General features: G+C 40.6%; 1 protein-coding gene across 5 annotated transcripts in view; it reads right to left on the minus strand.

Moving 5' to 3' along the window:
• Nucleotides 1–12,742, minus strand: part of GALK2 (galactokinase 2) — a 46,644-nt gene extending 33,902 nt beyond the window's left edge. For 2 of the 5 annotated variants that reach the window (XM_017805220.1, XM_017805218.1), the window contains exons 1-5: nt 12,666–12,742; nt 10,367–10,455; nt 9,045–9,168; nt 5,290–5,380; nt 2,257–2,403 (exon numbers count right to left, since the gene is read on the minus strand). In XM_017805220.1, coding sequence (XP_017660709.1) covers nt 2,257–2,403; nt 5,290–5,380; nt 9,045–9,168; nt 10,367–10,455; nt 12,666–12,718 — 504 coding nt within the window. In that variant the 5' untranslated portion in view covers nt 12,719–12,742. Of the gene's footprint in view, nt 1–2,256; nt 2,404–5,289; nt 5,381–8,667; nt 8,760–9,044; nt 9,169–9,723; nt 9,788–10,366; nt 10,459–12,665 lie in introns of those variants that run through there. The other 3 variants (XM_017805219.1, XM_017805221.1, XM_017805222.1) reach the window with 3 other exon arrangements.
• Nucleotides 12,743–13,813: the final 1,071 nt, after the last annotated feature.

Genomic DNA, 13,813 nt, shown 5'->3' on the forward strand with positions numbered 1-13,813 from the left:
ATACTTCTGAGGGCTCACGTGCCTAGATTGCTCTAATTTATGCTCAGCTCTGCCTTATACAAGGCAGTTCTGGGAGGCTAAGCATAAATCCAGTGCAACAGAGAATCTGGATTTAGCCAGATACAAGAGGTCTCTAATGCTAAATCATAAATTAGCCAAGAACACTGAACTTGTTTTTACTGTCCTGTAAGATTTGGGGAAACTTAAAGCCTGGACGAAAGTAATCAGTCTTCAGAGCTGTCATCCTCTCTCTTAACCACCACAACCAAGTGTCTTGGTCTATGCAAGCACACAAAACCTGGGAGATGTTCCTAATTGTGCCTATGTTGGCTATTGAAAATTCTCATCTGTACATTAATTGGTGATTTTTCATCACAAGTGCAAAGTATCTGGCTGCAGACAGCAGGATTTCCTGACAAAAATGTGCAATTGTGTCTCTTGTGTTTGTCCAACTGTATTTCAGACACAAGCTTAACTTTCAGCACATTTTTCAAACAGCAAGAAGAGACTTTGGGTTGATTGAACAGGACACATGAGGAGAAGGAAAGCCATTCAGTGGAGTCTCTGTCTTCTTTCTCTTCCTCCATAATTTTATGTGAAAATGCCAGAAGTTTTGCACCTTTCTTTACAACAAGTCTGGCATAATGCTGGCCAGTACTCCCAAGCCATGTGTAAATTGAGCTCAAGATACACACTGTATCATTTATTCCCTGAAGAAGGCTGTGCAGAATTTCTTGGAATAATGAAAACCTGGCTTCTGGTTTTCCAGATACAGATTTCTACTACCTAGTAAAATTTGGGCTTTCTGACCTCTGTCAGTTTTACGGATTTTGAAGATAGCCAATCTGAACACATGCACTCCAGTGATTTTTGATCAGCAGTTCCCAAGCTGAGCTCATTTGGTGACCACCATCGGAGATGGGGCTGAGCTGTGGTGAGACCATCTGTGCAAAACCAGAAGCTTGTTGCCAGGACAGGTACATGTCATGTCACCTCCAACCCTTTAACTGCAAAGTCTCATTCATCCAAGTGGAATTCTCAACTCCACACTTTCATCTCCCACTCCTCTACATGTCTGACCTCACAAAGCAGAGCCTCTGTCAAGGTGTCCAATCCCTCACCTACCTTTTGACCACACCTTGCACTGACACAAATCAGGGTGACAGTGACTGTAGCCATATCCTCCTACATAAAAAAGCTGCCCTGCCTCACCAACCTGTTTCTTTCTGCCTTGACCCTCTCCTGAAGCCCTTTGAGGTGTGCACTGTGGGATGGTGAAGTCACTGCTGAGCGATTGCTGCAACTACAGCTACACAGAGAAGTAAATCACAACAGATCAGCAAAAACCTTCTGTGTGAATCTGTTTACCTCATGGCTCAGAGAAGTGCTTGTTACAAGCAGAGTTAACAGCTGCCATCATCATGTACCACTTTCAGTTGGCTTTGTACCACAATTTGGGAATGTGTGCCTTAGACAATAGGCACAAATATGCATAACAGTCACATTTAGATCTGTTCTTTTCTCTTCCTGACAATGTTCTAATTTAAGATCCTAGTTTCACTTAACCAGACGTTTTTACTGGAGAGAAGTTCATTCCCATATGGCACCTTCAAGGACCATGACTCCTCCAGAAATTTGTATTACATGAGCCAAATTCTACTAACAGTTGTACTGCTAACAGGTCACATACTTGGGGTTTGTTTTTAGACTAATGTTTGTTTAAAAGTGAGGAATACATTTTGGATTGTAAATATGTTCATTCTGAAAAAACTATGAAGAGAATAAGGAGAGTCAGATGGAAGAATTTTACCTCTAGTTTGTGCTGATTATATAATTTATCAAGAAATTGTTCCACAGGCCTCCAACAGATGCTCTGCTGTTAAAGCCATGAAAAGTCATTCAGGGAGAGGGTAAAGGCCTCGGGGGTGTGGTCCACATGTTTCAGCACATATATCCTCAGTCCTGGCCTGCAGATAGCACATCTGGTTCAGGCATGGACCTGATGGTTGGCCAAAATACAGGCTTACAATAATGCTCCTTTTTTCAGCTTTAATGTAAGCCTGTGTTCTTGCCAAATTCAAATACTGCCAAAATTTGGCCAAAGATGTTTGCTCAATTGTGCAATATCTTAAGTTTATATCCAACAACTCTTTGCAAAAACAATTGTATCGTGTTTTTAATGTTTACAGGCATTAACAATATTTAATTTTAAGTAGAATTTTACTGCTGACACTCTCGTGTTTTACAGTAAATTACCTTAGAGAGGGTTTTTCCATTAGCTCTGAGTGTCACGAGTCCTGCACAGCACACCAAAGCACTGGAGCTAGAGAGACCAGAACTTGGAGGGATGGTTCCATCTAGCAGACAATTCATTCCAGTTGGGTTATTAAGACCAAAATGTTCCTAACAATGAAAAATAAACAATCTCAGTTTCAAGTACAGACAGGCTCAGGCTTGCAATTATCTGATACTTAGAAAGAGAATCCTTCTACTGAGTTGCTTAAACCAAGGACCTGCTTCTGGTATCTCCAAAATAAACCAAAAGCAAAGTTTTCCTTCTATTCCTTAAGAACAAAGCCAATGGTAGGGCTCCAGCCAAAGGTATGTCTACAATTGCTGTACACAAACATATAACTGTACCCCAAGCAGAACTCAGCATGGGCTGAATGCCCAAGAATTTACCAAGCTTCGTGGGTGGGTTTTGCAGCAACTGCCTCCACTCTGAGCTGCCGTGGTGACAGTTACCAATCATTTCAAACCCTACTTTTGTCCTTTTCTTGACAGCTCTTCACTTTAAGGCATCCTGAGGAGCTTAAGGTTCTACTTTATGCTTCACATCTAACAGTGGCATGTGGTATTAGGGAGCCACGTGACACTGATGGGGAACTGGTAGCCATGCAGCTGTATTCAAAGGCAGATGCTCATCTCCTGAAGCACCCACAGGACTGACCCTGGGAAAACCAAATGGTACTTGAGGGACTCTGTGCTTTTGGAGGCACAAAGACACACCTACCAGCAGGAATGGTCTCTGTCATGCTACTTTTAGAATAAGGTTTAAAATACTTTTACGTGCATGATAGGTATCACAGATAATACATTTAATCCAGAAGTCATAAATCCTCATGTACATACTCTTTTAATTATTCTTTAGTCGCTTTGTCTTTTTATTTATAATTGCTTTAATATAAGTTTCTCTGCTGTCAGTTTGAAACAAACATGCAGTACTTATTAAAAAATCATTGAATGTATATGGGAGGTATATGAATAGCTGCATTCTGATGCAATTTATATGTCAATAGACTATATGTTACAGTGTCAATAATCAGAAAAAATAGCAGTGTTTTCATAAAGAAATACCCACCTTCAAAAGATTTCTACTGCTTTTCCTGAAACAACTTCAGCCATAAGTACCAATGGTAGAGATCAGCAAACACAAAGAACCTCCTTTAAAGTCTTCTACTATCAGTTCAAATTATTTTGAATTTCCCCTTCTACAAATATAGGAAATTCATACCTAAAATACTATTGCTGCCCGTGCCCCTTCATGAAGAACACTAGGCAGGCTTGTTCAAAAACAGAAAATGCCTGAGTAACCAGAAACTGATCCCCAGTTTCTGGATTGTCTTGAATATGAATCAGGCTTGCAGACTTATCACGCAATGTTTAAATAGAAAACGTACTTCAGTTTCAAAAATGAAAATGGACTTTGCCAAGTTCTGCAACAGTTCTGTCCCAAAAGGATAGCATGTTCAACTCAATATAAACAGATTATCCTGCTGGACCCTCTGAGTACTTGTATTTCAGTGTTTCTTAAGCCTGTAACATTTATGCTTATTTTCTGCCAGTACTAGAGTCTGCAAACCTGCTTTGCAAATTAACCTTCAAGTATGAAAGCTTGTCCTTAGGAAACAAATCTCAGTAGCAGACTGCAAAATAAATAAAGTCAATTGGTCATGCTAGCCTTAATATAAGAAAGGACACATTGTAAAGAAACCTAATCTATATCTCTCCAGTCAATGCAATTTAAACGCTTGTGGTACTGAGCAATACCAAATTGAAAATACTCATGTTACTGCACACATAAGTAATTTATTGGGGTCTGTACATAGAGACAGGGGTCTGTTTAGGAACTGTGGATTGTAATAAAGTGATTTGTGGCACTGATTGTTCCAAAAACTGTACTTTGAAGCCTCCAGTGGCAGGTTTGAGGTAGGCTTTGTTGGCTCTCTGCAGTTCTATCTATTGGACCATCCCATGAGGTGACCTAGATGGCCTATCCTGAGGCAAACTTCATGTGCTTTAAAAAGCACATATGCCCACAATTTGGGATGGCTGTGGCAACCTGTTCCTGACCTGACCATCACTGTTTATCCCATCTGCCCTTCTAGAAGTATCACTGGATTGACATCAAGCAGAGAAGGCACCTTTTTTTTTTTTTTTTTAACTCTAAGAGCCACGAATCACCTGCAAACAGCAGGTGAGATTTATAGGAGCCCCTCTGGTGAGTTCAGGCTGCCTCCCAGGACAGCACTGACGACCAGCACTTGGCTTCACAAGCAGTTTGGTCTTCAAGTCAGTCTGGAGACAGGCGAGCTCCCAGCGGAGGAGATAAAGCTCAGATGGGCAGACGGGAAAATGTCTGTTCAGTGTTCCCGCCGTTCCCGTAAGTTGCCGTTTCCTGCAGAGCTGCACTTTTAACTCAGGAAATTTTGAAAATCCCATTCAAACGCTGAAAACCAGGATGAGTAATGGTTCTTGATGGATTATTTCTTCTATATGCTGTTTGCTTAGTTTTTACATTTTCTTTTCCCTCCTGCATGACTCGGCTTCACTCAGTTGCTGTGCGCAAATTATAGGTTTCCAACATTAATAGAAGTTCGTGGTTTTTAGAAATGTTTTGAAGGGAAGAAAAGGATGAAAATATGATCTTTGTGTCCTGACAGACAAGCCTCCAAACCTTTTTTAAAGCAAATTTTAATTAGATTATTCCATTGGAAAGCATTCTTTTTTACTTCAAAATACAGAAATGTCATCATGATGACGAGTTTGATCATGACGTTACTAAATAATTATTTTCTATCGTAATTTGTTTAATAAAAAGAAAAATAGTGCTCTGCAACTATTTTAAAGCAAACCCACTCATATCTCCTCTTTAAATTCTAACATAAAAATACTTAACTGTATATCAAGAAAAGCTATAGAATGCAGGGAAGTATTCTGAGATGAACAGCTATGCTTGTTGTATTTTACTTCAACGATAATTTCATAAGTTAAGTGGATTTAGCTTACCTGGATGCCCTTCAGTCCACACAGGAAGTAGTTATGCCATTGAGGTTTGGTTTTGTTAATCTGAATGTTATTAACACTAGTACTGAAATCCCTGCAAAAACAGAAAAACGTTGAGGCTTAAATTTGTATTGAATTTAGTTTGAAAAAACATGGCTTGTTACTGCCACCTGCTGATGGACAAAAACAGGTCAATGTTTTTCAATGCAATGTGTTTTGGTTTGTTTTGTGTTTTTTTAACAGATATTCTTTATTAATCAATTCTATAAGATTATTTTAGATGAAAGCATAAGAATTCTTGCTGAAGTATACAGAATTAACTAGATAAATCCAGAAATTAGGCTGCCTTTGACATCCTTAATTAAGGCAGAATGCCCTCCATCATGTATGTGTATGCAATCCTGATATCTCAGAGAAGTAAAAATCTAAATAATCATGTCTGTCAAACCTTGAATAGAGAGAGATAAATTTCAGGCTCTCTGGTAATTCCTGCTCAGGAATTCATCTTCATCGCCTTTGCTCTGAACAGGACTTCACTAAAACAGGTCTAATGCTGCAGAGTTCTATCACGGATGTTACAAGATGTAATTAAAATTATTTGGTTTAAATAATTTCTCTGTTTCCTCCGGGATAATTCCTACTCCATCCTCCTTGCAAAATAATAAAAAGAGTAAGCTTTAATGTTCTTAAAGAAACTAGTGCTAGATAGGTGCTGTCAAAATGGGTATGGAATGACTCACAGAGCCTCAGAGGAGTGGGCATCAGTCCCCAAGAGGTGCAAGTTGTTCAGAAGTCTTTACTCTGAACACCCAATAGCTGTATCTACCTGATGCCATTACACCAGGTGCGCAACACTGAAACAGGAAAGGCACCAAGAAGGTCAAGAGATCTAACAAAATATATTCCAAAGCTGCAGGCTAAGCTGTGCTTTTTAAAGCAAGGTCTGCCAAACAATGTGAACAGAGGCAGCTGAATGTCACAGAAATATTTAGGTTTAATGGGAATAAAACCACTTTCAAGAAATTATACTACTGGAAAGCAGGCAGATCAATATGAGAACTTTATAATAAAATAAAATAAAAAATTGGGAAAAACATCCCCATGAAATAAAAGTATTCTGATATTGTCTGTTCTAGCCTTTCTTTTTTAGAGAATGCTTGGGAAAGGATGCCAGTTCTCCATGACTAGATATAAGCATTCCATTTCTTCTGTATAATGACAAGAGATGAGATTTTTGAGTAGGGTGGCTGAGGCACTTTTTACTGCTCAAATAGTAAATAATCCTTATGTTTGGAGACCAATTTGGCTCTTTCTCACAGAACTTCATTGTCTTGTCAATCTGTTACTTTATGTGTTTGAGTCCTCTGTACAAATACCCGGATTTAAAAGAAACCCAACAAACAACAAAGCTTTCAGCCCATGGGATGGAAACTGATTGGTAATTACCATCCTCTGGTACTTCTGAAGGCATTTTGAGAAGTATAATGCCAGATATTCTCTGTGTACATACTTCTCAATTACAAAGACATTATGTGAAGGGGAGGTATCAGGAACTTCAAAAGACTGTAAGTACTGAATACCATTTTAGCCCTAATAACATAAAAGGTGTCAGATCAGTTGAGACGGTTTATGATGAAAAACAAATAGGTGGTTTTTCTAGCAACCTGTTCTCTGTCCTATTTTTCCTAAAAGCTAACATGAACTATCAGGGTGGAAGCTACAGAACTGTTACACATTTTACCAGTTCACAAAACAAGAATTAAACAGGAAATAGTGATTCTATGGAGGTTTATGATTTGTCCTTGTTCACCAAGGCCTATATATGTGCATTCACCACAGGCATAAATCTACCAGTGTAACAGGCTGGGAAAAAAGACATACTGTCATCAGTTTTGTTTGTGGTGTAACATTCAAAGTGTTGAAAAATATTTCTTTGTTATGAAATTATGGGCATGTTTCAGCTTTGTTTTTAAGCAAGAGTGCCTCAACAAAACCAAGATGTTAATGTTGAATTCTGAGACCTCTTCTTGGTTTATGGTTTACAGCATATGATCTCAAACTGAAACCAGGGCAGATGTAAAAATATAGTGATGGTGTGTGCAGGCTGAATTCGAAGGCTGTAATTCTAGATTTGGTAGGAACTCTATACACCTTAGGAGAAGGCCATTTCAACTGTGATATAATATAGCAAAGCTTGAAGACCAAGGAAAAATGTTTACCTTGTAATTACTGCTTTATTTATTGTCCATTATAACAACTACTCCTAATCAAAGCTTCTCTAAATCTGAAACTATTGCCTCTTGCAGAATGGTTTTGCAACACAGCCCTGTTTGCAGCAGCTTCAGCCCTGTTGGGAGGTTGCTACTGAAGAAAGGGGAAGGTCCCATGCACATCTTTCATTCCTTTTGCCCCTGCTCAGCACTGCTTGTTCCCACTGTTTACCCCATGTCAGCTTTAGTGCTGAGTGCATGGCAGTTCACTAAAATGACAGAAAATTAAGCAAGCAAAAAAGGGGGAAATAGTGCACTTTACCTTAAGATCAAACAGATACCACACCTGCTAAAAGGCAGAGGATGGATTGATGTTAGAAGCAGGGACAGGGAGACTCAGGGTAAAAGAAGCACCATTGCCTTCTGGCAGTGGCAAATTCTTAATTCAGCCCAGCTATAATGTGAAAACATACTCCAGAGTGAGTGAAAAGTCTGTGAGTATTTATACTTACCATGCAAGCACAAATTCTTTTCAACTGTTTTAGTCACAGGCAGCAGCTCAGAACATGTTTTTGTACCAAACTGAGCTTTAAGCAGGAATATGTGCTCAAATAGTTCTCACTTTTGGCAGTGTGTTCCTGACCACGTGTTGCCACACACTGTGCTTTCAGGGAGTAATTTACCATTGGTTTAAATAATAAAAATGGCTTAAACTAAGCTTATGCTGATTCTGGCTTTTGCAAAATGTCCACAAAAGCTCATGTGGATGAGTGACCTGATTTGAACTGCCATGCAACTACACAAATATCAGTTTATTACAAGGAGGCAGAACAACGTGGCTGAAGTTGAAAAGAATGGCAGGATTATTTCCCTATGTTCAGCACTTGTGAGACCATAGCTGGAATACTGCGTCCAGTTTTGGGGTTTCCCAATACACGAAAGACAGCGGTGAACTGCAGGGAGTCCAGCACAAGGCCATCGGGATGTTTACAAGGATCTCCGAAGGTCCCTTCCAACCTAAACTGGTCTATAATTCTGTGAACAAGCAGCTGTGGAGGAAGTAGAAGAGAGAGAATACAGATTTTTTGAGCCAGGACTGTTGCTACAGTCGGATTGTTGTGTTGTGAAAACACAGCCCCAGGTTCTCCAGAGCAGGGGAGTGTTAGCTTACCTATGCAGTAATCGATTACAAAACATTTCACTCCCTTCTCCAGGAGAAACTGAACTGCTGCCAATTATGGGGATTATATCAAGACAGATGAGCTAAAAGAAGGGAAGACAGAATTGCACCTTCAGAAGGATTAAAAAATCAGAGGCCTTACAAGAGAGAGATGAACAAACAGGTAGGAGACAGCAGCTGCAAATCTATTGCTCTAAACTAATACACAGCACGGAGTCAGTGGAATTCCATCTGCTGACAGGATTTGTTTTACACAGTTGCACTCCGTATGGCAATAGAAGTTGGTCAGCTCTCTGGAAAGGTGACTTGTATTGCAATTGCATGAAGAGGTTCACAAAAATTAGTGAATAAACAACATAATTACTTACAAGTATGAAGAATTGGTATTTGCCAGTTGCACAACTTGAGTCTGTACAGGTTCTGCTGCAATCAGGATATCTTGTTCTATAGCCATCGGGAGCACAGCATAACCACAGTAGTCTATGTGTTCTCCTATCAAAGAAACAGACAAGGAAAATATTTTGGAATAGTCTGGAATAGCCAGAACAGGGCTTCTACAGGAGTTCAGTGCTGTTTACTGTATTGGACAGTTTCTTAGTGTAGTTTCAACTCTTATTACTTGATGTTTGGGGTGCATTTCCCCCATTTCATATTACTTCACACAAAATTTCTTCTTTAGTGATTTTATCTATTGCACCCGTTTATAAATATTCATGTTTTAACACTGGCTTACAAAAATTAGAAAAAACCACCATGTAGATTATTGTCCAGCAATGAGAACAGCCACATTATCTGTACACTGTCATGTGCATACAATTTCTGGACATTTTTCCAGGAATATAATAATTATGTTTAAATAATCATTAATACAGTTGCATACAACACATAAGGTGTAAATGTCCTCTCTCTTTGGAATAATTCACAGTTACCATATGCTGTCTGTTTAATCTATGTCATATGTTCTCACAACACTGACATAAAAATTAATTAATTGCACAACAGACTAACTAATTTTAAAGCTCTGTTTTGCAGGATCTTTCTACTTACAGTGTCTTCAAATGCATAGGGATACTTCATATACAGGAAACTGAGCTCCAGGGAGAGCAAAATCCTAACATGGATAAAGAAATCTCAAAAATAACACTGCCACAGAAATGCAAGTAAGTCCTACATACGAAATAATTGTGTCTCTCCAGTCTGCCAGTGAATCACATCAACTATTCTAAGTTGTGTGGACACACCTCTATGGAAGAGAACAGAAGAGGAGATGATGGTAGAATCATTTCATGCTTTATCATATGCATTGCTGTGTGGCTGGTTATATTTAGTAACTTAAATTATAACAGAAGAGAAAATATACACTAATTTAATTTGTGGATGCACTATCCATGAACTACTTCAGATTTCCAAAGCCTTTCCAAAAAATGGTATTCACCCATAAGCTGGATAGTTACTCCAATTTTCAAAACCATCACTGCTGTCTATAAATGTTTTTTCCAAAACTAACATGGATTTACAGTTGTTTATAACAAGTTATAGTAAAAGCTACTAAAGTATATATGATTTCCCATTTATCACAAGAAACTTCTCTGAGAAAAAAATTAAATTATTTCCATTCTGTGTTTTAAACTATTAGACTTCCATGATGGCAGATACAGCAAAATAACAGAAGACTAATTTTCTCCTTTACCTATTAAGTTCACTCGTCCTGGTGCACGAGCATAAAACTTGGGAGCTGATCCATATTTTGATATAAACATTTCCTTCAGCTTCTGCAATCTGAAAGGCAGGTTAGAAATATTATCGTTAGAAAGGTTAGAAAGACTATATTTGCATAAAAGGCACGAATGTTCAATGTTTCTTGAAGTAAATTCAATTGAACTTTCTGATGTGGAGTTTTCTCTGATACATCAGGAGAGACATTAAACTGCTTATTTCTGCTCTTCACATAACATTGTGACAAAGAAGACTATTTAGAATATTCTAATTAATAAGAAATGTATATAGTCACTTGATAAGGATTAGCAGAGGCCTTATTTTATTTAAATTCTCTGTCTAGGTTGGGTATAGACAGAAGCAGGGAAGGCAGTTGCCTGGGATAACAAAATACCCCAGTCTCCACCCACCTCTTCTATGCCACAGCTCTGTAAAACTGTTTGCCATTGAGGAGGAATCTGGCAATGTGGACCAACAGCTCATTTGTGGCACTGGGATTTGTCACACACCCAGAGACACTCCCTTTAAAGTCAAATCTGGCCACCCTAGGTCTGAGCAAATTAATTTTCTTCTGAGTTTTGATTTTTATCAGTTTCCACATTAGCCACTCCCCCATCTCTGTACAAATGCATATACAGACAACTAAAATTCCAAACCTCAGCTTGTTCCTGAAATTTAGATAGTATTTCGTCCACAAGATTACAGGAACAGTTCCCAGGAAATTCTTTAAGCTTTCTGTTTGGAGGTCCTAGATGTGCTACTGAAAGTTCAATGCAAAGAAACTCTGGCATACCACTTTATTTCCTTAGACTGTAAAGACGTGTTTGCAAAGTTGGGATACTTTAGTGTGTCATGCAGAATGTGGTGGGTAAACAAAGGCTGAGAACAGATGAAGCCATTATCTTAGTGTAGCATAGGAAATTTGAGAGTAACTCACTTCAAAACTACCTTAAAGCAAAATTTTGGTGTCCTAACAAAAATCCAGTAACGGGAACCCTGATAAGGTATCCACATTTAGTCTAAAACTAGAACTGGAAGCCTAGTTAATACAAAGTGGAAGAAAACAGCAATGAGAAACAGATGTTAAAAATTTCACAATTATTTAGTTTGTATTTCTTCGTAAAGGCTGTGTTACTGTCCAATTACATATATTCAAATGTTTTGTAAGATTTCTTTAAATGGAAAGCTACAAAATATCATTTGTTATGATTTTCTTTAACAGATTGTTTATTACTTTTCCATCTTGGTACCCAGTAACAACACTGTATCAGGTCCCTCTATAATTTCTCCTTCTTATAATCTCCCCTAGTATTGACTGGTATATCGCTCTTCCAATTAGCAGAAGCAATTTCTGCCATTTCACTGTACAGTCCCTTCTCTAGATCACATTAATAAATATTATAGTCCATGGGGGAATCTGTTGGCAGAATTCTAGGTGTTAACTTTATTCCTTTTTGTGTCAGTGTTTAGAATGCTGCCTTGTTGCACAGATATTTTTATAGTAGTGTTGGTACTAAGAGACTAACAACAAACAAAGCAGTCATGGGGGCATGTTTATCTAAGTGTTGATTGATCTCTTTTTTTAATGTGGGTTTTACAAGCAGGCCTGATGAAAGGCTATTTACAAGCTCTGGCCTTGATGTTGCAACACACAGACTGCATTTTAAGCACCTACATCAAAAAGAAGATTGTCAGAAGCCTTAAGCAAAGGCATCCCTCACAGCTTCACACATCCAAGTCTGGAAGTGCTGGACTTGTCCTTTCCATGTGACTTACAATGCAAGTACATGCAAGTAAATGAAGTTTTAAAAGGTGACTCTTCTGTGATGCAAACGCAGTTGAAAAGGTTGGTTTGTGTGTGTTCTACCTCCACACACAGAGCGCCGGCTCCGTGGGGAAGGAGCGTGTGCTGGCACCTGCCACGGCAAAGCCACCATAGGGCCGGGCCTGCCCTGTGCCAGAGATTTTATAGCAAAAAGAAAGAGAAGATAATCAGTAACGCCAAAATTCTGGGGAAAAAAAAGGTAGGAGGAAAGCTGAATGAATGAATGAATGAATGATTCCCCCTGCTGACCCAGCAGCACCCCAGGGCCACGCGGCGTGCGACTGCCACGCTGGTCGTGCAGCGAGGAACCGCATCACCACGAGCCAAAACCCCCCGGCAGCTCACACGGGGGCACGACGAGGGGCCGGCCCACCTGCCCTCCCACCTCCCGCGACCGCCCACCCGGCCCGGGATAAGCGGCGGCGGGGCCGGGGAGCGACCCACCCACCTGGGCTGCTCCACCAGCTGCACCGGGAGGGCGGCGGGGCCGTCCCCCGCCATGGCGGCTCCGGCGGTCACGGGGCCCGCACACGCCGCGTCCTTCCGGGCGGCAGCGCCGGCGGCCCAGCCCCGGCCCGGCCCGGCCCTCCCCGCCCGCGGCGCTCGGCCCCGGGCACCCCGCGGCCCCTCGCCCACCGCAGCCCAGGCGGGACAGGAAAGCTGCTGCCACGTGCCAAGGAAGCGTTGAGGTTTTTTTTCCCCCTGCATTCCTGCCGGTTCTCCGGCAAAACGCACTTGCAATGAAAACAATAAATTGGCAGTGCCGTCCCCTCCGGCGTCGTTCCTTCCCTTTATTTTTTCTGGTGTGCGGTTCTGCCAGCTTCCCTCCTAACAACCCGCCCCACGGTTCCTGATACCCCTCGGATTAGTGGCTGCAGATACGCTGAGGAACTGAGAGTTCCAAAAGCGTTTGCAGGTTCACTTGATCAGTGACCTGCCCATTTTGGCGTATATCTTTGTTTGTTTTGGTCTGTATCTTCTGGCCCTTCATATCCCACTCGTGGAGCTTTTCAGGAGTGAAGGAAGCACAGTAACAGTGAAATTTCATTGTGGGTTTTCTGAGGTGAAACATTTTTTTTCCTCTGTTAGTATGGTGGCAGAATACAGAGTTTTTAGAAGACTTAACGCAACCTTTAGGGAAAAAAAAAATTCTGTCAGAAACCATAACAATGTCAAATGACCAACAACAGGAAAATCTGGAGACCCAGTAAATACGGCAGATGCATCTAGGAGCCTGTGAGAACCCCAGGCCTTGTGGAGATGGGGAGGCAGAGCTGGTCTCTTGGGGGTTTTGCATCGCTCAGTTGAAGGCAGAAGCAGAAATTAACATGTAAAAATCTTTATAAAGTCATTGCTTTGCAAGGCCCGTGCATTTTAACAGTTCAGGCCTTTAAAACTGCTGCTCCGAGACTTGCTTATGGCAAACACAGCCCATGTAAACTGTTCAGCAGCACCAAGAGAGGCAAATGGGCTGCACTGAGGGCTGAGCAGAACTGCCAGTTCCAGTGTCTGGACCGGCTTTCACCGAATCACAGGATGGGTCAGGTTGGAAGGGACCACAATGAATCATCTGGTCCAACGTCCCTGTTCAAGCAG

Source organism: Lepidothrix coronata, unplaced genomic scaffold, assembly GCF_001604755.1.
Source record: "Lepidothrix coronata isolate B3197 unplaced genomic scaffold, Lepidothrix_coronata-1.0 Scaffold11, whole genome shotgun sequence".
Taxonomy (NCBI): Eukaryota; Metazoa; Chordata; class Aves; order Passeriformes; family Pipridae; genus Lepidothrix; species Lepidothrix coronata.